Source organism: Eptatretus burgeri, chromosome 9 (genome assembly GCF_056783735.1).
Source record: "Eptatretus burgeri isolate ZD-2024b chromosome 9, Ebu_testis_v1, whole genome shotgun sequence".
Classification (NCBI taxonomy): Eukaryota; Metazoa; Chordata; class Myxini; order Myxiniformes; family Myxinidae; genus Eptatretus; species Eptatretus burgeri.
The window spans coordinates 96008229-96035126 of record NC_140969.1 but is presented as its reverse complement, the minus strand read 5'-3'; the positions used below and the strand labels follow the sequence as shown (position 1 = coordinate 96035126).

Below are 26898 nucleotides of genomic sequence, written 5' to 3'. Positions count from 1 at the left end.
TTCCGACTCTCCTCTTCTTGACTCTCCGACCCTCCTTTGCGACTCTCCGACCCTCGTTCTGCTGACTCCGACTCCCGTTCTGCTGACTCTCTCGTTCCCGTTCTGCTGACTCTTCTTGCTGACTCTCTCGTTCCGACTTTTACGACTCCTTTGACTGACGAACACCATCCTTTTATCCCCCCGTAACTTCGCCTTTGACCCCCTCCCTTTGACCTTTCACCTCGCTCCCCATTGGCCCGAGAAAAAGTGGGCGTGAAGGCTTTTTGATCCACAAATTTGCATATATCGATCGCCCTGGGGGCGGGGCCAATTCGCCCCTCGCTCACCGATTGGATGGCAAAAAGTGGGCGTGTGTCGTTTTTGATCTGTTTTTGAAGCACAAAATCCGTGATTTTGTACACGCTGTTCGACGCGCGTTCTGCATGAGTCCAACACCGGTACCCACAGCGGGGCAAGAACGGTGGCGATGCTACGGTTGCGAGGTGTGACGGGAAGGTCGTGGCGGTTGTGGTGAAGCGGCGTTATGGTTGGTGGTTGATGTTGTGGTTGTGATCATGGCGGTTGGTCCAAAATAAAGATAGTAAAAGAAAAACGGCTATCCTGAAGAGTCGCAGCACATATAAATGACATGTATTCCCACTAGACAACGGGTTTGGGCCTAACTACACATGCACTTACCGAGATACCTCACCTAAGGGACCTGAATGGTGGTTTGCGAATCTGGTAACCACAACAATATGTATGTATGTGTATATATATATATATATATATATATATATATATATGTATATATATATGTATATATGTATATATATGTATGTATGTGTATATATATGTATATATATATATATATATATGTATGTATGTGTATATATATGTATATATATATATATGTATGTGTATATATATGTATATATATATATATATATATATATATATATATATATATATATATATATATATATATATATATATATATATATATATATATATATATATATATATATATATATATATATATATATGTATGTGTATATATATAATGTCTGTGTATATATATATATATATGTGTATGTGTATATATATATATATTTTACCTTGTACCATCCATCAATATGCATTACCTCTGACTATTTTCTTTCCTCTGCACGGGTTGTAATCAAAACATTCCTTTCTTTCATGGTGTATCGTACCATCTTCAAATGTACATCAACTCAGAAGTCCTCTTGTGCAATAAAATTAGGGAGATAAACCCTTGCTTTCTTTGGGAGGTATATAGACAACAAACCGTTCCTGAAAGTGTTTAAAAAAAAAAAAAAAATCGGGCTTGTCCTACATACATGATGCAACAAGAATGACCGCACTGTGGTCACAACCTGCGACAAAATCTGGAAATAGGCCGATTGGGAAACGCGCATTTAATGCACTATTAAATGATTAACTCGACACCTCTCATCCATGTCAGCCTCTGCCACAGTTATATCAGAACGAACTGATTCATCACATGGCCATGGGTTGTTTAACCCCAATATGGGGCTGTTCAAAAATTACGTTATGCTATTTTCTTTGGGAGGTGCATACCCAGCACGCTGATGGGCTTGATGAAACCTTACTAATAATTTTTATTTGACATTGATTGGATTTTTTAGGGTCCCTCATCATGAGTAACAACACTCGACCTAAACAAAGCCAATGGAAATCTGACGCAACAAACCCAGGCAGTGGATTATAATCGGTGGAGGCCTGCAGGCCTGATGTCTCAGGCCAAACCAGAAAACCAAGGTGGTGGCCATATTATTTCATCTCTGTGAGCCATGGTGGGTGGAGTCAAGTGGTAAATGTGAGTGGGGTCCGGCAGCTGTTTGACAGTTGTCCGACCAATGGGTTCACATTTCAAAAATCGACCCCACCCCCCCCAAACAAGAATCACAACAGCAACAACAACCATGTGGAGTTCTTGTCGACTTGACACATTGCAAGTAAAAACATGCCAACTGCTTAATGTGCATGTATAATAAATACATCATGTTTATGTATCTCTGATAGATGACAATTGCACTTACCCATAGGCTGACACCAGATGTCAGAGGCCTATATGTACTGTGGCCTGTAGAACCAAAATGGTGGACGTATGTTTTTTTTTGTTGTTTTTTTTCTCCCCATGGTTACATTTGTGGATGGAGTCAGGCCAACTGTGCAGCCACCTGGAAGGCTTCAGATGCACTCAGGCAGCTTCATTATGTTTTTAATATATAGGATTATTTATATTGTCGGCTTGCCAAGATTTGCCAGGTCTGAACCTTGATTCTTGATTTTGGCATTATGATATATGAAAAGTTTTGATTTTGGCATTGCTCTCCCAGCTCTCCGATCCATCTCAACTCTGCCAAGATGTACACGTTCATCCAGTATGCACCTCCTGGTTCAACTCCCAAAAATCCACGCTTACTGCACACTTCCACTCTTGTATTTTATTTCGTATACAGACAGTCCTCGACTTGCACAAGGGTTCCTTTCCTGGGACCTTTACGCAAGTCGATTTTGCACAAGTTGAATTTCATTGGGTAAAGTCTGAAAACAAGAAAAATATTTGATAACTAATTGAACATTCGCATGTACAGTACTAACATTCCAGGGGAAAAAAGGAATGCCAAAAGGCAGAGGAGGAAGGCCGAAGGACGTGCCTACTCTCCAGAAATTGATGCGTGAAGAACCTCTGAAGGAGATGGAGAAGGGCGTAGAAAGACTGAGAGATTCGAAGCTTTGCAGTTTGAGAGGGTTGCGGACTCTGTTCAGGGCCTGAGCGATTATCATTATTACTCGTGCGGGCCCGTACGTGCGTGGCCGTTCGTGCAATAAAAGAAAAAAAAAACTTTCAAACCGCGTGCCAGAAACAACCACACAGGCTGTTCCTTTGCTCTCACGTGCCCATACGTGTGGTTATCGGTTCCGTGGTTCAGCAGCTATTTTTATTTTATATTATTTTTAACATAAAAACTTTCAAAAACCTTCTCCGAAACAGCTCAACAGAGAGGCAAAACTTTACAGATATGATCTCCTATCCATGAGGAACAAAAGGTTCTCCATCTCTGATGTCATAGCTGTGATGTATTTATTTATTTTTGAAGAATAAATGTTTTAAAATTTTCATCTCCAGAACGGCTTGACAGATCGAAGGGAAACTTTCCCCACATGTCCCTCAAGCCTTGGGAATGTCACCGTGCTCATGAATAATTAATAGGTCACATGGTCCAGCAGCCATATTGGATTGAACCAAAATCTTTTAAAAAAAATGTTTCTCTTTAACTGCTTCATTAATCGAAGTGAAACATCATAATTATGATCTCGTAGTCATGGGGAAAATATTTTTTTAAATTTCAACCTGATAGGACACATGGTCTGGCAGCCAGAATTATTTTATATTTTGAATCTGGGTTCAGGGATTTAAATCAAACTTGATACAAGTGTGTATGATGATGGAATAATGTGGGCATATCTGGTGATGTCGCGACGTCGAAGAGTGTCCTAGTTATTTTGTGACATGCTCCAAGACAGCCCCTTGCATTATATAATCTATATTTTTATTATTGCTACTCATCCCCATCACTTTACATTTCCCTGATATTGAACTGCACAGCATCTGCCAATCTTTTTCCCAATCAGAGTATTGTGACGTCCACGGGACTTGAACAGTCCCGCCAACGTAGAATGAGCCGAAACGATGGAGGCGGTTTATTTATTTATAACCCAAACATGGCGGTTCTAATCGCTCTACCACAAACGGGACGAGGAAGGTGGCACGAGTCACTTTTCACTGAGTTGATGATGTTTATTTGTTTTTATTATTAACAAGACTCAGCAAGAAGAGGGATCCGGGGCGATTCGACGGGATGGTGTGGGATCGGGCGTGGGGGAAACACAGACAATTCCAATGAATATACAATTCTCAAACCCTCTAAGGCGCCAAGTACACACACACACAAAACTTAGCTACTTCTGGTGGTCAGGCTGGACCGTGGTGTGGACGCAACTGTCCCTGGATCGGCGTCGGACGAGCTGGCCTTGCTCTCGTCAGGGGGGCAGGAGAAACCGTGGTGCTGTCGACCTCCTGGTCCTGGCCCAAGTCTGCTCACAGCCACCAGGGAACCAGTTCTGGCGCCAAGTTGCGAGCAGGAGAGGGAGACAGGTCCGCCCGCCATTCGACCCCATACTGCGAGCCAGCAGAACCCCAGAGCCAACCAAGGTGAGGCACGAGTCTCAGCAAGGCTCCAAGACACGATGAAGAACGCGATCGAATCAGCACAACAACAAGTATGCTTCCCGCGCAACAGCCTCCACACCAAAAAAACACTATCGTTTTGTCCCGATCTTCTTCCTCTTCCTTTTCGACCCCGAACAGAACCTTTTTATCCTCCTGTCCTCGTCACTTCCAATCGAGCCGTTTATTGGTCCACCGCCGTCGCCTTCCGCCAATCGTGATCACGGGGCGGAGCCATCCGCTGCACTGTCCTGTGACGTCACGGCCAGTCTCCAGAGAATACCAAAAGGGGTTTACGCAGACACACTTACCCTCTCCCGTGTCCCTATCTAATTACGTGACAATTATCATTTCCCCCTTGAAGAAATGAACATTTACTAGACAACTTATCACCACTGAATTGCTACTTATTACATCGAGATCCTGGTAAACTCGAACAGCATGGCATACCTGATTAAACATCCTAATTACCCTTTGAATGCATACCCCCCCCTCAAACATAACAGTATCTAATGTTCCTGAATCTGATCACTCCCTTTCCCCCCCCCCCTCCCACCTTAACTCCAAGCCTTGTTTCATCTGTCAATTTGGAAAGCCAACTTTTAACCCCACTATATAAATCATTGATGTAAATTTTGAATAATTTGCAGAGTACCCACCCCCCAGGTGGGTTGAGTTTGTGCATTACTTGCTGAAAAAAGTATGGTCTGTATATTGCAAGAAAAATTTATAGATGTTTGTTCGGTGTGTGTCAAAAGGGCTCCAACACATTAGAATGTCTCAAGGTCTAAATGGTATGTTTCAATTGTGGTTAGGGTAAAAGGGGATCTAAAGGGTGCTATGGGGTATAAAGGTTGTGTTCCAGTAGGGTCGTAAAGGGGTCTAAAGGTTGAAAGGGTCAAGGGTCAAAATGTCCAAAGGTGGTTGGGGTCTGAAGCTCTAAAGGAGTAGTAAAGTGTTTCTAAGGTTATAAAAGGTACGTTCCAATAGTATGTAATTATTAGATGCCATCACGGTCCAACAATACATCATCGCGGGGTTAAGCAATTTGTTCACACTGTCTGTCTTCACATATCAGTCTATGATTGAGGAACTACTTCATTTGAATTTAATTTTATATTTCGAACAAGGTAGATCACAAATTGGAACACGAACCTGAAGTTTAGCAGTACTTTGGCTCTGAATTTGGCCAATTGTATGCAATTGCATCCCGAGTGCGGATGTGCACTCTTGGTAAAGCAGTTGCTTCAGTCTGTTTGACTGTCAGTCTGGCATTCAAGTAAAAATTAAAATTGTTTCAAACGGGGAACGTGCTGTTTTTAAGGAAGTCCAAAAGGACACAAACAACAGGAATGAAAAACTAATGTCATGTGTAAAAGTCACTGCATCAACGACACTCAACTTCCGGAATTATTTTTTTTATACGACCTTTAAAAATCCTCCTGAGGGTAATCTCAGTTTCTTCCACAAAGCTCGGAACAAGTGTGTGTCCACCCTCAGGAGAGCCAGAAAACAACATCTTACTAATCTCAAGTCTGAACTCTCAAACCTGTCTCCCTCTTCCAAATCCTGGTGGCGTCTAGTTAAGTCTGTTTCTGGTATATGTTCCCCCTCCATCCCTTTCCTCAAATGGCTGCACAGCTGATACCGCACGTGAAAACGCTGAATGCCTAAACTCGGTGTTTGCTTCTAAATCTTGTGTCCCAAACCCATTGCTGTCGGTACCCACCTTACCCGGTCACACTGAGCCTTCCTGGACTCTGTGTCCTTTTCTCCTGACAAGGTGGAGAGCTTGCTGTCAAACCTCATCTCTGATTCTGCCCCTGGCATCACCCCTCATGTCCGAAAAATGTGCGCTGCTGCTCTTGTTCACCCTCTCATTTACTCAAGGTCATCTGCCATGTCCTTGGAAATTAGCAAACATTACCGCTCTGCATAAAAAAGGTGAAAATACTGATCCCTGCAATCAGATCAATCAGCCTTCCATTCAGATCAATCGACAGATCAATCAGCCTCCCATTCATCAGCAAGGTCATGGGATCCATCATCGCTTCCAACATCAAATCCTTTCTCTTCTCCAATAGCTTGATTTCCGATCATCAATTTGGATTCAGACCAGGTCACTCAACCCTGGACATGCTACTTCTGCTTTCCCAACAATGGATGGAGGTAATAAATGCCAAACATGATATCAGAGCCATCTCCCAAGACATATCGCGTGCTTTCGATACAGTCTAGCATCCTGCACTGCTAAACAAACTTTTCTTATGTTATAATCCAAGGAAATCTCCACTCATGGCTCGTGGACTTCCTCTTCTGTCACAGTAAATGCGTGGCTGTTAATCTCCTCTTCCTGTCCATGCTGGAGTTCCTCAAGGCAGCGCTCTAGGCCCTGTGCGCTATCTGGGCCTTCAATCACACTCCTCCCTCCAGGTCTTCAAAACAGCTGTTCACCACCATCTCAAATCTTCCCCCATCCAAAACCATGATCTTTTCTACCCCCATTAATCCACCCCAAACATACCTCCTTCAAATTCCCTGTTTTCCTTCCTGAAAGTCCCTGTACTACCATCTTTTTTACCTTGACCCATCCCTCTCCCTTCCACAGATCTGTTTTGTGCTTCCTTTTCCCATCCCTCTTGTCTCCTGCCTTGTTATATGTTTTAGCTCTTACACGAGCCTCGACATGGGATACAAAAAAAAACAAAAACCTTTTATGTTGTCAATTGAATTGTATGGTTGCACGCTGTAGAACCGAAATCATCTTCTTGATGGTTCCAAAAACCTCCAGCTTTGCACTGCTTGGACATGTCCAATAAGTTGGTGTTTAAGACTGCATCAACGGCAGTAAACTTCCAAAATTTTTTTTTTATACGACCTTTAAAATAATTTTATATAAATTTGATTGTGTATTTGAACATTGCGTGGGGTAAGGTGTTCTATGACCTCTCCTAGTTTTTTTGTTTGTTTGTTTTATTTGAAAGGTTTGTATTGTTCCTGAATTGGACTGATTTGAATGAGCTTGCTCGATGTTGTAAAAATGCAAGACACGTACCTTGCATCATGTGCACTTTGCTTTCCCTCATCCCTTGCAGCATTGACAAGATCGCAAAAGTGTCGTCGCACGTCCTGGTGATCCACGGCACTGAGGACGAGGTGATAGATTTCTCTCATGGCCTGGCCATTTACGAGCGCTGCCAGCATCCTGTCGAGCCACTTTGGGTCGAAGGTGCTGGGCATAACGACGTTGAGCTGTACAGCCAGTATCTCGAGCGCCTTCGATACTTTGTCGCACATGAGCTCCAGGGGCCTTGAATACCCTCTCTCCACAATCACTAGTGTCCGTTGAGGTCCAGCTCGAGACTCCATGTTGACAAAATGAACAAAACGAATAAATAAGTTTTTGATGGTTGTTTAACTCGACTTAAATGTGCTGTTTCTTTCCTTGATATAGGTAACATTGACTACAGGCAAGCACTTTGTTTGTATTTGATTTTCTTTTTTTTCATGTTGATATCCTGCATTCCTCTATCTGTTGCTTGACTCGGCTTATCCCTGTCTCTCCGTTCTCTTTATCCAAACTGTCTTTAAATTTCATGTTTTGTCTTTTTCCTGTCTTTGTCTTGTCTTCACCCATGGCCTATTCTTTTGCAGGTTAATGATGATGATGTTACATTTATGTTTCTGCTAAATAAAAGTATGCTTCCAGATAAGATTGGGTAACATGACAAAATTCTGATACCTACACCATTGGCTGCATCATCGATAACCATTTAATCAATTCTTTCCCCCCTGCAATCATTGTCTGAGATTCACGTCGCTGTCATAAGGCTGGCCAAGCTGGGGTGGTAAAGCGCAACCTTATTCCAAGGTGGTTAATCTTTGAGATTTCGTTTCAATTTCTATTTTCATTTTACTCTGTGCTGTTTGTTCAGTTGTTGCTCATGGATCCATAGGGGATAGAATCCACGTAACATTGAACATTCTGCACACATCTTTCCTAAAACTGAAAGTTCATATTTTGAAGAGTTTTGAGGGATTGTTAACATTTTCAATTTATTTTTAAACATAATTTTTCATTTGAACCAATCTTTCCAATCTCATAAATTTCCAGGAACCAATCCAAAGTACACGACATGACTAAAAGTATGTGGACACCTCTTCTAATTAGTGGAATCGGCTATTTCAGCCACACTCATTGCTGACGGGTGTATAAAATCAAGTACACAGCCATGTAATCTCCATAGACAAACGTTGGCGGTAGAATGGGCCGGACTGAAGAGCTCAGTGATTTTTTTAAACGAGGCACCGTCATAGGATGCCACCTTTCCAACAAGTCAGTTCATCAAATTTCTGCCCTGCTAGAGCTGCCGCGGTCAACTGCAAGTGCTGTTATTGTGAAGTGGAAACGTCTCGGAGCAACAACAGCTCAGCCGTGAAGTGAAGGCCACACAAGCTCAAAGAACAGGACCGCCGAGTGCTGAAGCGCGTCGTGTGGAAAAATCATCTCTCGTCAGTTGAAACACTCACTACCGAGTTCCAAACTGACTGGAAGCAACGTCAGCACAAGCACTGTTTGTCGAGAGCTTTATGAAATGGGTTTCCATGGCCGAGCAGCCGCACACAAGCCTAAGATCACCACATGCAATACCAAGCATCAGCTGGAGTGGTGTAAAGCTCACCGCCATTGGACCCTGGAGCAGTGGAAACACGTTCTCCAGAGTGATGAATCACGCTTCACCATCTGGCAGTCCGACGAACGAATCTGTTTTTGGCAGATGCCAGGAGAACGCTACCGGCCCGAATGCATCGTGCCAACTGTAAAGTTTGGTGGAGGAGGAACAATGGTCTGGGGCTGATTTTCATGGTTCGGGCTTGGCCCTTGAGTTCCAGTAAAAGGAAATCTTAATGCGACAGCATACAATGATATTCTAGACGATTCTGTGCTTCCAACTTTGTGGCAACAGTTTGGGGTAGGCCCTTTCCTGTTTCAGCATGGCAATGCCCCCGTGCACAAAGCGAGGTCCGTACAGAAATGTTTTGTCGAGATCGGTGTGGAAGAGCTTGACTGACCTGCACAGAGCCCCGACCTCAACCCCATCGAACACCTTTGGGATGAATTGGAACGCTGACTGCAAACCAGACCTAATCGTCCAACATCAGTGCCCGACCTCACTAATGCTCTTATGGCTGAACGGAAACAAATCCCCGCAGCAATGTTCCATCATCTAGTGGAAAGCCTTCCCAGAAGAGTGGAGGCTGTCATAGCAGCAAAGGGGGATCAACTACATATTAATCCCATGAGATGTTGGATGAGCAGGTGTCCACATACTTTTGGCCATGTAGTGTATGTATGTATTTAAAAAAAAAACAGATTAATGGCATTTGGAAGTAAATTTTTATTAATTTAAAAAAGAAATAACAATTAAACATTGGATTTGTAACAAATTTCCTTGTATAGAAGGATTTGGTATGCTCTGGAAATTTATTATTATTATTATTATTATTATTATTATTATTATATTTGTATAGGGCAGCAGGTGGTTTTTCTTTGGCAGAGAGAAATTTTGATTTGGTACCAGCAACGATGGCGTACTGTTTTTAACAGGCTATTGTATGATTGTTAACAACTCTTCAGTGAATGTGAGCAGATGGGACATCTAGATTCGTATCTTTCAAAGGACTGTACTCGTCGATACACCATCCGACCTGTTAAGCACCAAGGTGACAGGTTGTGGTCAGGAATAAAATCCAGACTAAATGGCCTAAAGGCGCTACCTCTGAGCTATCCTGTCAGCTCCAGAGATGGTTATCGAGAAAGAAAAGGCGATTGAGATTATAAACCATGAGATGCTCTCAGGCAGTACTATTTTGTTTAATAAGAGGAACAGTATTTTATTTTTTGTTTTTTTTTATGTTGGGGTAGGAATTTGTTAAATGTCTGAGGTTTGTCGGATCAGTGGGTAGAAGGAAACTTAGTTGTTGCATTATATTTTTTTTGGTTGGGGGTGGTGGAGGAGACAACCAGCCTCGATAAACACAGACCAGGGTGTACTGGTGTCCTCTATGAATGCTTCTCATTGCAAACTTGTCTTTGATTAAATTGTTCTTTAAATCCTTCAGTCAACATTGCGTGAGAACATGTGATCATTAAAGAGAACCAGTTTTAAAATGTGGTAACTTTAAAGTCCCCCCCCCCCCCCCCGATGTCGACGTCACAGGGAAGTTGGATTTGTACAGCAAATGAAAGGCAACAGTTGGTGATGGAGCTCCATTTTGATGGAAAAGATTGCTGGTTATGTGGAACATGAAAATGCCTGGGTTGGGACTGGATTATAGAAATATTTAATGGACTCCGTTGCTGGTATGTACATGGGCATCCCAACAAATCGCTGAACGTTCCCACTATGCCGTGAACCCAATCTGAATCTGAAACCCACCATCTAAAACAAACCAGCACTCTGAATTCTTTATTCAATTGTCAGTGTTTATTACCTCCGCCACTGAAGGTGAAGGAGGTTGTGTTTTCACCCCTCTCCGTCTGTTTGCTTATGCGTTTGTCTGTGTGCAGGATATCTCAAAAAGTTGTTGATGGATCCGGATGAAATTTGGTGGGCAGGTTGGGTGTGTGACAAAGACGAACCGATTCGATTTTGGTGAAGATCTGGATCTGACCACGAGAATTTTTTAAGTGATTCTTCACCATTGAGAGATCGGGCCAAAAAACGAGATATAGCACATGATCTCAAAAAGTTGTGGACGGATTCGGACGAAACTTGGTGGACATGTTGGGTGTGTGACCAAGGTAGAATTGATTCAATTTTGGTGAAGATCCGAATCTGGATCCAGTTCTGGATACGAGAATTATTTAATTTTAGAGTGATTCTTCAGCATTGAGCAATTAGGGCCAGAAACGATACATGATATTTCAAATTTTTATTGGGCCTGATATGTTCTCGTAGATCGGGCATTGCGTGGTGGAGGTATGCGCTCTACCGAGTGCCCTTCTAGTTTGTTTCTCTATTTTATTTTTATGTTGCAGTTCAAAAACATTTTCTCGCAATAGTTTTTCAAATGCGTATCGGCCAAAATGTAAATGTTTGTGAATGATCGTTTCACTGTCCTCTCCTGCAAAAAGAGCGTTTTCCCTGTACACGCCGTTCATCGTATTTGATCTATAATGACGAGCTTTTGGCCTCATTCTACCCAGCCCAGCATCTTTACCTCCCATCCACGGACTAAGCATCTTACTTACAAACCGACCACACGTTGATTCTTTTAGCCAGCAGTCTTCGCGTACCCAGGCTGCACATTGTGGTTAACAAGACTTGATCCCAAAAGGATTTTGGAGTCTGATATTGAAATTATAATTTTTTTTTTCAAAAAAATGTGCAGCGTAAGCTGTTTAGTGTTGTGAACATCCAAACCTCAGTCCAAAGCATTTTTGAAGTTTTTATTTATTGTTTAAATTTTTTTTATGTGGCCTCCATTTAAATTTAACTTAATTGATGACTTCTTGTTTTTTTTTTTCTCTCAAATTTGTATAATCACGGCTTGGTAGTGAGCACACTGTTTTGGTGTCCCAGAGAAACACTAGCCGAGGGCAGCAGTATTAAGGGTTTTGTTTCAAAACTTTTAGAACCTAAGCTGGTTTATTGACGCTTATCCATGTTTGATCGATTTTGTAAAAATGCAGCTGATTCTGCCCTTCAGAGAAAAGGGGCTAATCTTCCCACCCCGCTTTGTCTGTTTTACACGTGATGTCTGTGTACACGTTTTGGTTCTAATACATTCGGGGTTGGGGGGGGGGTGGCATAACTTGTGATTGGGCCTAAATTGTTGCTTACGGAAATGTCGTGCCACCCCAAAACCCCTTTTACTGACTCGGAATGAAAAATCGTTTGTTTTTCAAAAAATCCTTTTCTTTATTATTTTATTTTCATCATTTTGATTCCTTATGAATTCTCAAAAGCTTCCAGTATGCCAATTACCGGTAGTCAAGGAGTAATATCCTTTTGCTGCCTTGCTTTAAAATAGATACCTTGCACTGCCCAGCCGTTGATTTGGAAACTGACACCTGTGCATCTGATTGTTTTAGTCCTAACCTCGAAGATTTTGCAGTAACATGACTGGTACCTCCTTTTGTGGCTTGAAAAGTGAAATTAAAAGTTTTCATCGATGCAACTACACCTTTCTAATGAAACTAGTGCGATGGAAACATCAATGAAAGTTTTGGATGACTACTGTTTTTTGATTCCACCACCAGTTCATTGGTGTTGAGCAAGTGTCGGTGGATTCTCAGATGAACGGTGATATTAAAAGTCTTTCACATTGGACTTAAAGCTGTCAAAAATGTATGTTGTATGAAAGGCAACTTTTATGTGCAGTACTTCACATTTTTGTATTCTTTTTTTTCTACCATAGCGAATGTTACCAGCAGTTCATGCCGAGTGAACGACGCTCGTATCTTAAGTGCATTGCTATGCTCGTGATCTTTCTTTTAGTCTCCACTGAAGGTGTACTTGTAATGTGTAATGATCACTGTTCTCTTTACTGCTGCAGGTTTTCTCCATCGGCATGCTCATCTATGTTATTTTATTTTAGAGATCAAATGTTCCGCGCTTTGGATAAGAAAACTTCCAAGCGATTCGAGCCATGCCATCCGCAGGCTACTTGCCTTAATGTCACAATTTGTGGTGTGACGACGTGTTGACCGGTTCTCTCCTTATCAGTGCATTACAAGATCAACCAAACGAGCTCGATTTGTACTTTTGAGACGCGGTCAGCACGTCGAGTGCCAACTGTTCTCATTCACCTCGGTGCTCGTCGTCACTGTGCATCATCCGCTCCGATTACACTAAAGACCTCTTGAGGGCGACCGAAGGCCGAGAGCGAAATGGTACACCTGGATGCCATGCCACACGGACATTTCCTCACAAAAGATCATTCGTAAGACGATCGAGATCCATGTGACTATCCAAGAATGTATTGTATATGCTTTCTTAAAAGAGTTGGTGCATTTATTGTTTGTTTTTTTATTAATCATTATTATTATTGTTGTTGTTGTGCGGGAGTGAAAGAGTTGTTTGAAACGCTTGCATCGTCATGTACATTTTCCGTTTTTTAATTTGATCATCTTGTTTTGCATCGTACAGATTTTTGGGTTCCGTGCCATCGTTTGGTCCATTGTGGTGGTCCTTCACAAATTGAAATGGTTTAAATTTACCTCCATCATCGACACACTCACCAGTGTTGCATAAAATTGTATAAACCCCTTCAATGTCTGTGAATAGTTTTCCCCATGAAATGTTTGTTTTGACAATATTTTTGCGCTCTCCTTTGTCTCATACGTTTGTCTCTGTCTCTCTCTCTGACCACTCCTAATTTGCTTTGAGTTCTTGTTTTGTTGTGGTGCCGGGATAAATATTTTTTTGTCATTGATTGTTACTGTATTCTGTTGTTTACTTTGGTGAATCGTAGCAGCGTTAATTGCCACCGCTTCAGAACCAAACTCTGACACTGGCAAGCTACCGGTATGGAGGTGTAATGGTGTCCCCCAAAGTGCCGCGCTGCATGCTTCACCATACATTGTTGCTTTGGCTTGCACGAAGAGGTGAAAATCCTGCTGTTTATACAATTTGCATACTTTAACGTTTATTGTACAAATGGTGTTAAAACATTGTATTTATATATGTAAAAAAAAAAAAACAAGACACCGGAAATAAAGATTTGAAATTGTGGGATCACTAGTACACGGCTGGCTGTTGAAATGCTCTGCGGTGCTTCAGCACTTCCTCTTGCTTTGGATCTACTCGAACTGTGGACTCGAGAACTGGCTCTGTCTAATCTTCTGTGATACATTACTTATTTAATTATTTTATTTTTGTCTATTTTATTTAAAAGCCATTTTAAATGGCTTTCTTCCATGGGTTTTCCAATCTGTGGTCTGTTGGGCCCCGTGTAAGATCCAGCTCGTAATGCAGGATTTTCCTACCAAAGCCATTGCGGCTGTGTCTTGTTTTTTGTCTGCCTTTGTAATCTATTAAGAAACCAACTTTTTTTTCCAAAACAGGGGGAAACGTACAGAGCAGAGAGGACTTGCAGAATCGCAAGCTCGGACAATGCAAAAGTGTGTATGAATGACGAAGGAAATTTTGAACTGCGTGGTGAAGGAAGAAATGTGCAGAATGAATGAAAGCAAAATTGGGTGGAGAAAAAAATAACAACATTTAGACTCTGTTTGAATTAACCATTTGAGCTTTGTAAAAAAATTACTTGTTTAATTTTACAGAAATAACAACTGGAATCGATGCATTTTAAAGATTGTATAAGATGTCATTTCAAGTGTTCAGTGATCAATATGTTGAGAACCATTGCCTTCGGCATTGGTCATGCTATTACATTGGCAGCGATGTCATTTTTAAATGAGCCATAGAAATTTAGTTTTTCCTAACCCCTCTTATGCACCTCGTTTGCTCGTACCTCTTCATCACTCCCTTCTCCCTTGCTGTCACACAATTCTCATTCTTCATTGGCTGAGGGTGTGGCTGTGCCGCTGATGCAGTGCCTGTTCTAGGTCGGGACAGGAATTTGTCATTTGTTCATGGTGCCGGCGATAGCTCGTGTACTCTTCACGAAGGACAGCGTGTAATCTTTAACATCCACCAACAAATTCTGGCAGATGGGATTCCCGTTTAACGTCCACCCAAGGGACACTGGTCAAACACCAGAATGACAGTTTATAGTTGGGTCGGACTTCAAGCCCAGGATAGACGGCTTAAAGGTGATTGTGCCACAATTCCCCTTCCCTCCATTTTATTTATGCGATTTCGATTCTCAATTCTTCTCTCCTTCTCTTCCTCTGCCAATTTCTCTCACCCCCTCTTTTTAACCATTGTATCTCCTATTGAGGGAAATTTGCCATTGTCAATCATTTTGATCACGTGATCCCCATTCCGATTTGATGATCATGAGGGGTACATTTTGACCTTTGTGTTATGTCATTAAATATTTATTCATTGCTCTAACTTAATGTCTAATATACTAGTAAATAGAAATTCTCAAATTAATAGATGTTCAGGTGACCGTTGTAACATTGTGAACTATAAGGGCACTCGGTGGAGCGCATACCTCCGCCACGCAATGCCTGATCCATGAGAACATATCGGGCCCAATACATTTTTGAAATATCATGCTCTACAGTACTATATCGTTTTTGGCCCTATCTCTCAATGGTGAAGAATCACTTTAGGAATTAAATAATTCTCGAATCCAGATCCGGATTCAGATCTTCACCGAAATTGAATCATTTCTTCCTTGCCACACACCAAACATGTCCACCAAGTTTTGTCCGACTCCGTGCATAGCTTATTGAGATATCGTGCTATCTATCATTTTTGGCCCTATCTCTCAATGGTGATGAATCTCTTAAAAAATTCTAGTAGCCGGATCAAGATCTTCACTAAAATCTAATCAGTTCGTCCTTGTCACATACCCAACCTGCCCACCAAATTTCATCCAGATCCATGGTATACAGAAGCATTTAAAAAAAAATACAAGATGCAGGGAGGTGAAATTCGCTGCACATGATGTGCAGCGCATGAAGAGTAAAACGAGTGTTCATTTACATCTGTAGGATGTCTTAAAAGATATAAGCACACCTGACACTAGGCCGAGGCTTCAGACTATGCCACGCTCACGAGGCTGTCCCATCAAAATGAAATGTCCCAGAAGATAAAGAAAATCGGGTTACATTTGTACATGTAATGATTTACAATTAAGCTGTAAGCAGCTTTATGATGCGCACCATTTTTCTTGCCAATTGGCAGCAAACTTCTTCACCATCTTTGTGCAGTTGACGAAAGGGTAAAATCTTAACACCTCGTATCCAGGTCATGCTGCGCTATTCAGAACAGGCTTGGCAGTGCATTTGAAGGCCTCCTTGCCCATTTTACCAGCCCACCCAGTTAGGTTTTTTAAAAACTTTTAAACGGTCTTTTTCTTTCATTTCTCCCAACTGTTTCAGTCTGAATGCTCGGTGATGTACCTCGCATGGAATTGGCTTGTTTTTGTTTACCACCAATTCTTTTTACAAACGATCCATGTTTATGGTCTATGTGTCCAAAAGATTTGTGGTCTTCGTGCCCAACAATGGCCTTTTCCCAATGGTGTCACTCATGTAAGATCAGGTATGCATCCATGTCTGTTTTCATGGAGAAAAAGTGTGTTTTTTGCACACAATCTGGGACCATGATTCCACAGGGTGTTTCTCTCGAAACCATGATACTCCTCCACTTCTCCCTATTCTCAACCAACTCTCCATTGTCAAATATGTACAACAAAAATATAGCGGAGGTAACAGAAGATTTACAGTATATATATATATATATATATATATATATATATATATATATATATATATATATATATATGTATATATATGTCTGTCATCGACAGTTGCATAGTGTGCCGCAATCTACAACAAAACGAGATGGTATAAAATTCATTGCCAACAGTCTTGTTGGGTTGCGTTGGCGAACATCAGCTGGTGTGCGGCGGCCTTTTAGCGAGAGACCTCATTGAAGTTGGCCGAGGGAATTACATTCCCCCGTGAGGATAATTATATTGTCACCCTTGCTTGAAGGAATCACTTTTCAACAGCATTCTTTTGAGTCAGATTGTGGCACAGGTTTCATGCCAGGTTGGAACTCACTGCTCTGCATCCCTCTATTGGACGGTGCTTTCAATAGCAGCTCATGTCGTCGGTGATGAAACATAACTGGAGGGTGAACTGTTGGCGTTTCAATGACACATCCAAATTGTGACAAGACTTCAACAATAGATGTGCTAGAATTTGGAGATGGGGTGGAGAATAATTTATTAATTGTGCCAGAAGGTGGTGCCTGGTGTGGATAGCCTGTTGGCATCAGGTGGCATTCATGTTTCCCAAATAACCAATTTTATGATCTTTCAGAGGGTATGATGATTGTCAGCTACAGCAATGAGATCATTGTGCCTGTAGTTCCATTTTCACAACAATAAGGTTGCAACTTCATCTTTATGGATGACAGCACGTGTCCACAACATGCAAGTGTCAACGATGCACTTCAGTACCACAACAACATGTGCATGAACTGGCATGCACAATCTCTACGTTTTAAAATATCCAAGGGAGCCGTGCGTGTGGTTGCCACATCCCACCAGGGTCTCTGAATCAACTGAAAATGGCCCGAGTCAAAATGGCACAGCGAGAGCTGGGTCGTTTGATTTAATTGATGATGACATGTAGAAGCTTGTCATCGAGATACAGGTGGTCGTACGTTCTTCAAGCATTTTCTGCAGGTGTAAACATCGGCATCTTTTACCACGAAGCACACTCATTGCAGACAACGAAGGTGTCTTCAGAAAGTATGCACACCCCCTCGACTTTGTCACTTTTTTTGTGTTACAGCCTAAATAAAAAATGGATTACATTAAAAAAAATTGTCACCGATCTGCACAAAATGATAAAGTGAAAACATGTCTTTAGACATTTTTACAAATTAATTGAAAATGAAATACAGTACTGTACATAAATATCTAATTTACATCAGTATTCAGCCCGCTGAATCAATACTTTGTAGAAGAGCCTTTGGCAGTGATTACAGCTTCGAGTCTTCTTTGGAATGTCCTTATCAACTTTTCACATTAGTATAGGCTCTGGGGGGGTGTTTGTGTACATGACTCTTTTAGAGTGTCACCCTATTTTTTTTTTGTTCTATATGCCAAGACCTTAAAAAAAAAGTTTGGGTAACACCTCCAGATCAAGTACATTTTCTCTGTGGGGTCCATCTTGGATTCGCAGTTGGCTTCCAGCAAATTATAATTGAACCAAAATGCCCATATTTGGTTTAGATGGAATAAATCATTAGTAAACATCTATAAATTATTAATTTTGATTTACTTCAATTACTTATGCATTGTTTAACACATTTTAGCATGATTTATTCTCTTAAAACTTGGTTCACAGTAGAAAATGACCATATTTTATGTAATTTTAGTCAAAAATAGCTTTCAACTTCAAAGTAGCTCAAAGTTTGATGGTCTCTGAATGACTTAATATTGTAAGTAGAGCTATAAAATTTGGCCAAAAGCTTCATTATTAAGTTCTCTGAGCAATTCAATTTTCATATTATCACAATGGGGCTGTGTGTGATGACCACAGAGCTCATTGTAAACCAAAGTCACCCCTGCCCCCAAATGGCCACTTTTACGGTATTTCATCAAATGATGATATCCACTCAACGAAATGGCATGGAAAGTTGATTTTTGATACTACATGTATATTGTATATATAGATTTTTGATCACAGGAAATTCATTGGTTATATTTTTGGAGTTTTTGGAGTTGATCTACTTATTAATAATTCCAAAATTGCTGCCAAAATATTGAAAATTCAGAATGCAGAACAATATTCAAGATGAAACTCTAACTTAATATCCTTCCCACTCCCTCTAGCCTATCTATTAAAACAAGCCAAAAGCAATATTAATTTAAGAATTTTAATGTTTACACATTGAAATAAGTTCTGGTTTATGCACAACTATTAATACAATGGTGCACATACATCAATACTATTAGTTACATACACATTGCTGCCAAATAGCTCAATCTGTTCCTGACTTGTTGATATATTTTCTTGAATTATCACTCATCCAGCATTCAAGATAACTTGTTCTAAATGCTACATACCGCTAGTACTAATATTATTACACACACTACATACATAGTGTTCTAGAAAACTACAGTAAACATGCTGCATTCTAATACTATTTACATGTACATTACTACAAACTAGCTCATAAAGTCCAGGTAAAATTGTTCTAATGTGTTGTTGATACATTTTCTTGAATAATCACTCATCCAACATTCAAGATTTATAACATGTTCTAAGTACTACACTACCTATGCTACCTACTGCGAGAACCAATATTGCTACATACACTACATAATACACATAAATTATTCTTTGATATTTCATTTACAACTTTTGACCATTATATTTACTTAATATCAAAGGTGATCCATTAAAATCTTACCTTTTGTTTGCAGCATTGTTTTCTCTTCTTTTTCTTGAAAATCCAGTTGCCAAGAGGAAGTGACATCATAGTTAACCTCACTGTGATATCATAGTTTACCTCACTGAGGTATCCCCAAAAATGATATCATAGACTTTCATATCCCTGTAATTTACTTAAAAATGGTCTGAGGGCTTAGGTATGTATTATACACTAATATGAAATCACATATGGGGAATCATTTGGTCACCTGATATTTGACCTTGAGTGAAGGAGGGTCAAATAGACCATCAACAGTGTTCCCTTTGTAAAAAAAAATGTCCTTATCTTTCTAAAAAAAAATGGTCTGATGGCTCAGTTACATATATGTGTTATGAATAAATGGGAAATAACATATGGAATCTTTTGGTTTCATGGTGGTTAGCCTCGAACAATGGGGTCAAGGTCAAATGGACCCGAACAGCATTGTCATCACAGTATTATCTTTATCGAGGAAAAGCCCATATTCTAAACATGGTGTGATGGCTAGAAATAAAATATGGAAATCTTTTGGTACTTGACCTTGCCCCGGTATGTGGTTGTGCCCCAAGTTCCCTGACATCTAATTAAGATGAGTGTCTCAATATAGTCTCAGTAGGATTGAAGCATATGCACATCACTGTTTTAGACCATTAATTAAAGCTTCAATGTTAAATTATGTCTACTTTTCATTATTTTGGCAGTCAGTTTGAGGAAAATCTTGGGATTATGCTAATTAGATCAGCTAAAAAAATACAAAAATGTTACCAATGAATTCCTTGGGGTCAATAACCTATATTTAGTACAAAAAAATCAACTTTCCATGGCATTTAATTAAGGAGATATCATCATTTGATGAAATACCGCAAAAGTGGCCATTTGGGAGTAGGGGTGACTTTGGTTTACAATGAGTTCTGTGGTCATTACACAGAGCCCCATTGTGATAATATGAAAATAGAATTGCTCAGAGAACTTAATAATGAAACTTTTGGCCAAATTTTATAGCTCTACTTACAATATTAAGTCATTCAGAGACCATCAAGCTTTGAGCTACTTTCAAGTTGAAAGCTATTTTTGACTAAAATTATGTAAAATATGGTCATTTTCCACTGTGAACCAAGTTTTAAGAGAATAAATCATGCTAAAATGTGTTAAGCAATGCATAAGTAATTGAAGTAAATCAAAATTAATTTATGGATGTTTACTAACGATTTATTCCATCTAAACCCAATATGGGCATTTTGGTTCAATTATAATTTGCTGGGAGCCAACTGCGAATCCAAGATGGACCCTACAGAGAAAACGTACTTGATCTGGAGGTGTTACCCAAACTTTTTTTGAAGATCTTGGCATTTTGAACAAAAAATAAAAATAGGGTGACGCTCGAAAAGAGTCATGTACACAAACACCCCCCCCCCCCCCAGAGCCAGGAGTACATCTGGATTTTGGGATTTTCTCCCATTCTTTCTTGTGGATTTGCTTAAGCTCTGTGTAGTTGGATGGGGAGTGTCGGTGAACATCAATCTTCAAGTCTTTCCACAGATTCTCAATGGGATTCAAGTCTGGGCTTTGGCTGGGCCACTCAAGGATTTTCACGTTCTTGTTCTGAAGCCATCCCAGTGTTGCTTTGGCTATATGCCTGAGGTCATTGTCCTGTTGGAACGTAAACCTTCTCTGCAGTCTAAGGTCTTTTGCACTCTGAAGCAGGTTCTCAAGGATTTGCCTGTATTTTGGAGGAGCTCCTTGTGAGCCAATGGCCATTCATATCTAGTGCCCAACTGTGTTTGCAGACATCCTCTTGCAGTTGGGTTACTTTTTCTTCAAAAGTTGGTGGCAGGATTTGCACTTCGGCTACCGTGAAACACTTCCTTCCACAAAACCCACAAATGCAAAGAAAACTGAGAACCCGCTCCGTGGGAGTACCTCCTGTGCTGCTGCCCTTCACAGGGCAGCCCACTGGATGATGGGATTGTGGAAAAGCCTTCGGGACCCCCAATTCCTTGATGATAGGAGGAAAAGCATGGGATAAACTTCCTGGGTCAGATTGTGGTGTGTGGCGGAGTGGTGCTAAGGTGTAGTTAACCAGATGGCGGTCTCTTGGGTTAACCTGAGGCAGTCCCTTCGGGTGGGTGCCTGGAATGTCCCATCCCAAAGAGAGGATGATCACCTGTCCCTGTTATCATCTGAGCTCCTGCGTTTGAACATCGGTATTCCAGGACTCTCTGAGGTTCGGAGACCGGAGAGTGGTGAGATCATGGAGGGTGGTTAACACTCACTGTTGGACTGGTCGCTCTGATGGCTACCATACCCAAGTAGTTGCTGTGGCTGTGTCCAACGCAATGATAATTGAGGTAACACCTGTCATCAAGCGTATTATGAGATGAATAATTAATTCGTCACTCCTTAGGTGTTGTTTCCCTGGTCTCTGTTTATGCTCCGACTGAGGCGAGTGATCTCACCGTGAAGGATGCATTCGATTCCGCGCTCGAGTCTATGCTTGATCAGTGCTCCAGGCGAGATACTCTTCTCATCGTGGGGGATTTCAATGCATCGACTGGCACTGAGACATGTGTCGGTTCTCATGGGTCTGGAACTGTGAACCAGAATAGCACTAAGTTCCTTGACTTTGCAAGAAGTCATGGACTTGGGGTGGTTGGTTCAAGGTTTCAGCACCCACAAGCTCATCGCTTGACTTGGTATTCCAACGCTGGCGGTGTGGCAAAGGAGATTGACCATGTGCTCATTGATGGTCGCTGGAGGATGATCCAGAGCTGCAGGGTCTACTAGAGTGCTCAGTTCCTCAATACCGACCACAGGCTTTTTGCAACTCAAATTCAGGAGAATGGTACCATCCCGTCCGAGGCTGGATGTGGGCATGCTCAAGGATGAGAGGGTAGCTGAGGAGTTTGCGAACAAGCTGAATGGGGATTTGGGGGGGTCGAGGTGATTTGGGGAATCCTGAAGAGGTATGAAGTGCCTTCAAGACCACCATCCTTGATGTTGCCAGTGGATGTCTTTGAACTCACCGTAGGGCTAAGAAGAATTTTGTCTCTCAAGGAACACTGGATACCTTGACCAGAGTTGCAGGGCCAGGCTTAATGGCAGAGCTGAGCTGTTCAGGGAGTTGAAGTGTAAAACTGTACGTGCGCTATGGGTAGACAAGGAGGCCGATGTGTGAGGAATCTGTGAGGGGGTAGAGAATCACCTGTGATCAAGTGATTCTCATCCTGCTTACAGGGGATTTTTTGCATTGTACTCATCCAAGCCCATCCCTCGATGTACTGCATTTAGAGCGGATGGTGGTAGGCTCTTGACAGAGGAGTGTGAAGTGAAGGCCCGCTGGGCCGGTTACTTTGTGCGGCTGTACCAGTCTGACCCACCAGCTGTTGAGTTGGATGTCAGGGGTGTTACTATTCCAATTGCTACCACTCCAATCAACTGTGATCCACCTTCGTTTGTGGAAACAGGCTGTGCTGAACCGGTTGAAATGGGTGAAGCTCCTGGGATCTGTTCCTTAATCTCGCAGCCAGTTAGTCGTCCTTTGGTCTGTCTGTAGTCATTAATCCTTCGGGCCGATCGGATTACCTTCACGGCATCAGGCTTTGTTCCTTTTTGCGTTTCACGCGTTTGTTGCACAAAGTATGACATTTGTGATGAATCGTTGCATTTCTCACAGGCATGTCGGTGGTACGAGGTGCAGCGCTGACCCCATACGTCATCAAGTATGGCACATCTCGCATGCATGACACAGTGTGCACTGTCGACTGAATGTTTGCGCACGAGGGAAGGAGCGGGGGCCCTCGTCGCTGCCTTGTGTGCGTGAAAGGAAGGGTGAGGGCTGCGTTGAAAGTTCCCTTGTAAACAGTGACATTTTTCCACAAGCTGTGTTGTGGACACACCCGCATCGCATGTGTACCAATGAGAGGATGACGAAGTTTACCTGAAAAAGGTCATGTTCACGGACAAAGCTTGCTTTCATGTACTGAGGAAGGTAAAACGGAACAATGTGAGGATCTGGGGCTCTGAAAACCACCACGTGGTCATTGAACACAAATGCGACAGTCCTAAGGTCAATATGTGGTGTGGCCTTCTCCATGACCACTTGGTGGGTCCGTTTTTCTTTGCGGAAGATACCCAGTGACCTCAACAATTTACATGAATATGTTGGAAGGATTCGCCTTCCCACAAGTTGAAGACCTACAACCCGATATCATTTTTAAACAGGATGACGCTCCTCCTCATTGGGCCTTAGTCGTTCGAGCCGTCTTGAATGAAAAATTTCCAGGTCGCTAGATTGGCTGAGATGAACCAACTGCCGGTCCACCACGATCACCAGACATAACCCCCCTTAATTTTTTTTTTCTGTGGGGGTTTGTCAAAGATGTCTACAACACCAAGGTGGTAAACCTGCAGGATCTCCGTTCTCTGATCACAGCAACATGTGCGCTACAGGGCACAAACATGCTGAGCAGAACATGGCAAGAACTCGTGTACCGCCTTGATGTCCTGCGCACGACAAACCAAGCTCACATTGAAATGTATTGACAGTGTCCACAAAACTTTATGAGTTTCTGTGTAATGTAAACCAAAGGGTATTGTATCATTTATGGTTCTATATATATTAACAGCCAAAGTTGTCCGGGTCTTTTTGGAACACCCAGTACATGCTTGTAAATATGTGCTTGCTTTTGGTAAACATTTCAAACGTGCATGGTTGTCCTTTTCCTTCATTGGTTTGACATAGTGTACATAAGAAATAGACAGGATGTTATCCCCCAGTGATTCGCTCCAGTCGGATGGCCGACATTGACCCATGGTTCACTCGGCTATACATAATAAGTAGATGGGGTTGACGTTGAGAGTGCGGTTCCCTCGTTGAGATAGCTAGCTCACCAATAGGTAACATGACATTAGGTGTGAGGATCCTGTCATAACTTGTCTACAGTTGCTGAACAATCCATCGGGCCCCAAAGTTATCCGTGGCTTGTGGCTTCAAGGTCGGAGGTCGAGCGGCAGGTCCAAAGGGGAAACCCTCTCATGCACCTCGCGCTCACCCCAAAACCCGTACCAATATTTTAATGACCACTTTTATGCACGATGCCAAATTGCATCAATAAAGATGAATATGACAAAAATTTAAAATGATATTCCTCGTGGCCAGTCAATCATTTGTGTGAAGTTTTGCATTGATCTGTTAAGCAGTTCTGCAGAAGATTTTTTTTACATTTCTATTTTCAATCCAAGATGGCCGTCAGACCACGTGACGGATGACATAAATTTAATTATTTAATCACAGCTCGTGTTTCAGACTTTTCGGATAAGGATATCAATTCAACCAATTATGGCTGGAATACCACTTCACCAATGACATCATCGTTATCACCCGATATAACTCATGGGAAGTTTATGACATGTGTCATAAACTTTATGTTTAAATTTATGCAAGTTTAAATTTTTTTTCATTGAACGGTTTTGGAGATGTCAATTGTTTTTTTTACCTTTATAATCCAATATGACGTCAGTTACCAATAAAATATTCTCACTATGGGAGTCCCTCCAAAGTTTAAAGTTTCGCATCGATCGAACAAGCGGTAAAAAACACGCAGCAAAAAAACACACACACACTGCAATAGTCTCGCAGCCCCTTTGGGGAGAGACTAAAAAGAAAACATAATCAGCAGGGGGCAGCAAAGCATCATTTGTCTCCCACTGCTTTATCAGGGAGAATAAGCATCGGTACCACCTTCATTTACCCAAATATCTGCTCGTAGAGGTATGTTGCATACTCTTTACATCAGGGTACCCCAGACAAGCCTTGAAAATTGACTATGTAAAAAAATTAAAACTTTTCACAAGGGTCCTGACCAATCGAATGAAATGCATTTGAGATAGCCACCAACCAAGACCACATACGCACCATCAATGAACCGAAGAGAAAAAAAATGTCAGGAATATAATAAACCTCTCTGCATGGTATTTGCAGACTATGAGAAGGTATTTGACTCTGTAGAAACAGTCGGTGCTGGATGCATTACATCAACAAGGAGTGGAAAGGAAATACATTGACTTACTGAAATATATTTACACAGATTGTACAACTACACTGATGCTGCACTGCCTGCACAAAGGAAGTGGTAATATCAACATCAAAAAAGCAGTGAGACAAGGAATGATACAATCGCTCCCAAATTATTCACTGCCTGTCTGGAGTATATATTCTGATCACTTCAGTAGGAAGATAAGGGTTGTCAACATTAATGGAGAAAAGGTAAACCATTTGAGATTTTCATAAGACATCGTTGTTATCGAAGAAAGCTTGGAGAAAATTGAAGCCATGTTCCGGGAACGAGCTGGAGCTAGCATGTAATGTGGGCTGAAGATGAACATGTCAAAAAAACCAAAGCACTAATGGAACCCCCTTGTACCTCATGGAGAAATCATAATAAATGTAAACCAAACAGAAGAAGTGGAAGAATACATAAACCAAGGACAAAGCTTTAACCTCAAGTTCAAGAAATAAAGATAATTAACAAACTTATATTCCCTAAGCGTGTGCAATATGTATGTGAAGTTTCTCCTTGATCTGACCAGCCGTTCTGGAGAAGATGTTTGAAGGTTTTAGGGTAAATTCAATATGGCCACCAAACCATGTGACCTATCAATTAGAAATTAACAAACTTCTGAAAGGATGTCTTGGGGAAAGTGTATGTGAAATTTTGCCTCAATCTGTCCAGCCGTTCTGGAGAAGAAGATTTCTAAAATTTATTAATTTTCAATCCAAGATGGCTGACGAACCATGTGACCTATGACATGATAAATTTACATTCTGCCTCCAATCCTCCAGTGGAATACGTGTGTGAAGTTTCGTGTTAATCGGATGAGATGTGTTTTTCTATCCAAGATGGCCGCCAAACCATGTGACTTGTGATGTCATAATTTTTACTATGTATGCAGACATGAGGGAAGATGAGAGTTGCAAATTTTCGCTTCGTTAGGTTATGTGATTCCAGAGAAAACATTATTTAATATTTTTCTTGAATCCAACATGGTTGCCAAACCATGTGACCTATCAATTAGAAAATATCAAAAGGCACCAGTTCACCACTTGCTTGATATGTGTACTAAATTTCGTAAATATATCTTAAGGGGATTTGTAGTTAAGCTCCGGAAACGAAATGTGACGGACGAACGGACGGATGGATGGAACCCATTTCTATATCCCCCACAAACTTCGTTGGTTGGCAGGGGATAACAACCAAACTTGGATGGAGACAATATGGAAAACTCAGTAACATCATTAGAGGTAGCTTATCAATATGTCTGAAAAGGAAAGTTTTCGATCGGTGTATTATTCCAACTATCATCTATGGGACAGAGAACAGGGTGTTAACAACAAAAAATAGGGGCAATGTCCCTGGGCTCACCTGGTAGAACCAGGGAACCACTGTTAGGCGTGAATGACCCACAAAATATTGTTGCGGTTCTGTGAAACCGGCACTCTCCCGAGGCAATGGCACACAACATATAGCAATCCTGAGACAGTTATTTCATGAGTATTCGTTTTAC

The 26898-nt window shown here is 41.4% G+C and overlaps 1 protein-coding gene across 1 annotated transcript in view; it reads left to right on the top strand.

Annotated features, from left to right (window-relative positions):
• Positions 1-14007, top strand: part of LOC147020686 (alpha/beta hydrolase domain-containing protein 17B-like) — a 45310-nt gene extending 31303 nt beyond the window's left edge. Inside the window, exon 3 of the mRNA XM_085896228.1 lies at positions 7354-14007. Within this exon, the coding sequence (XP_085752354.1) occupies positions 7354-7573 (220 nt within the window). The 3' untranslated portion in view covers positions 7574-14007. The remainder of the gene's footprint in view (positions 1-7353) is intronic.
• The last annotated feature ends 12891 nt before the right edge of the window (positions 14008-26898 follow it).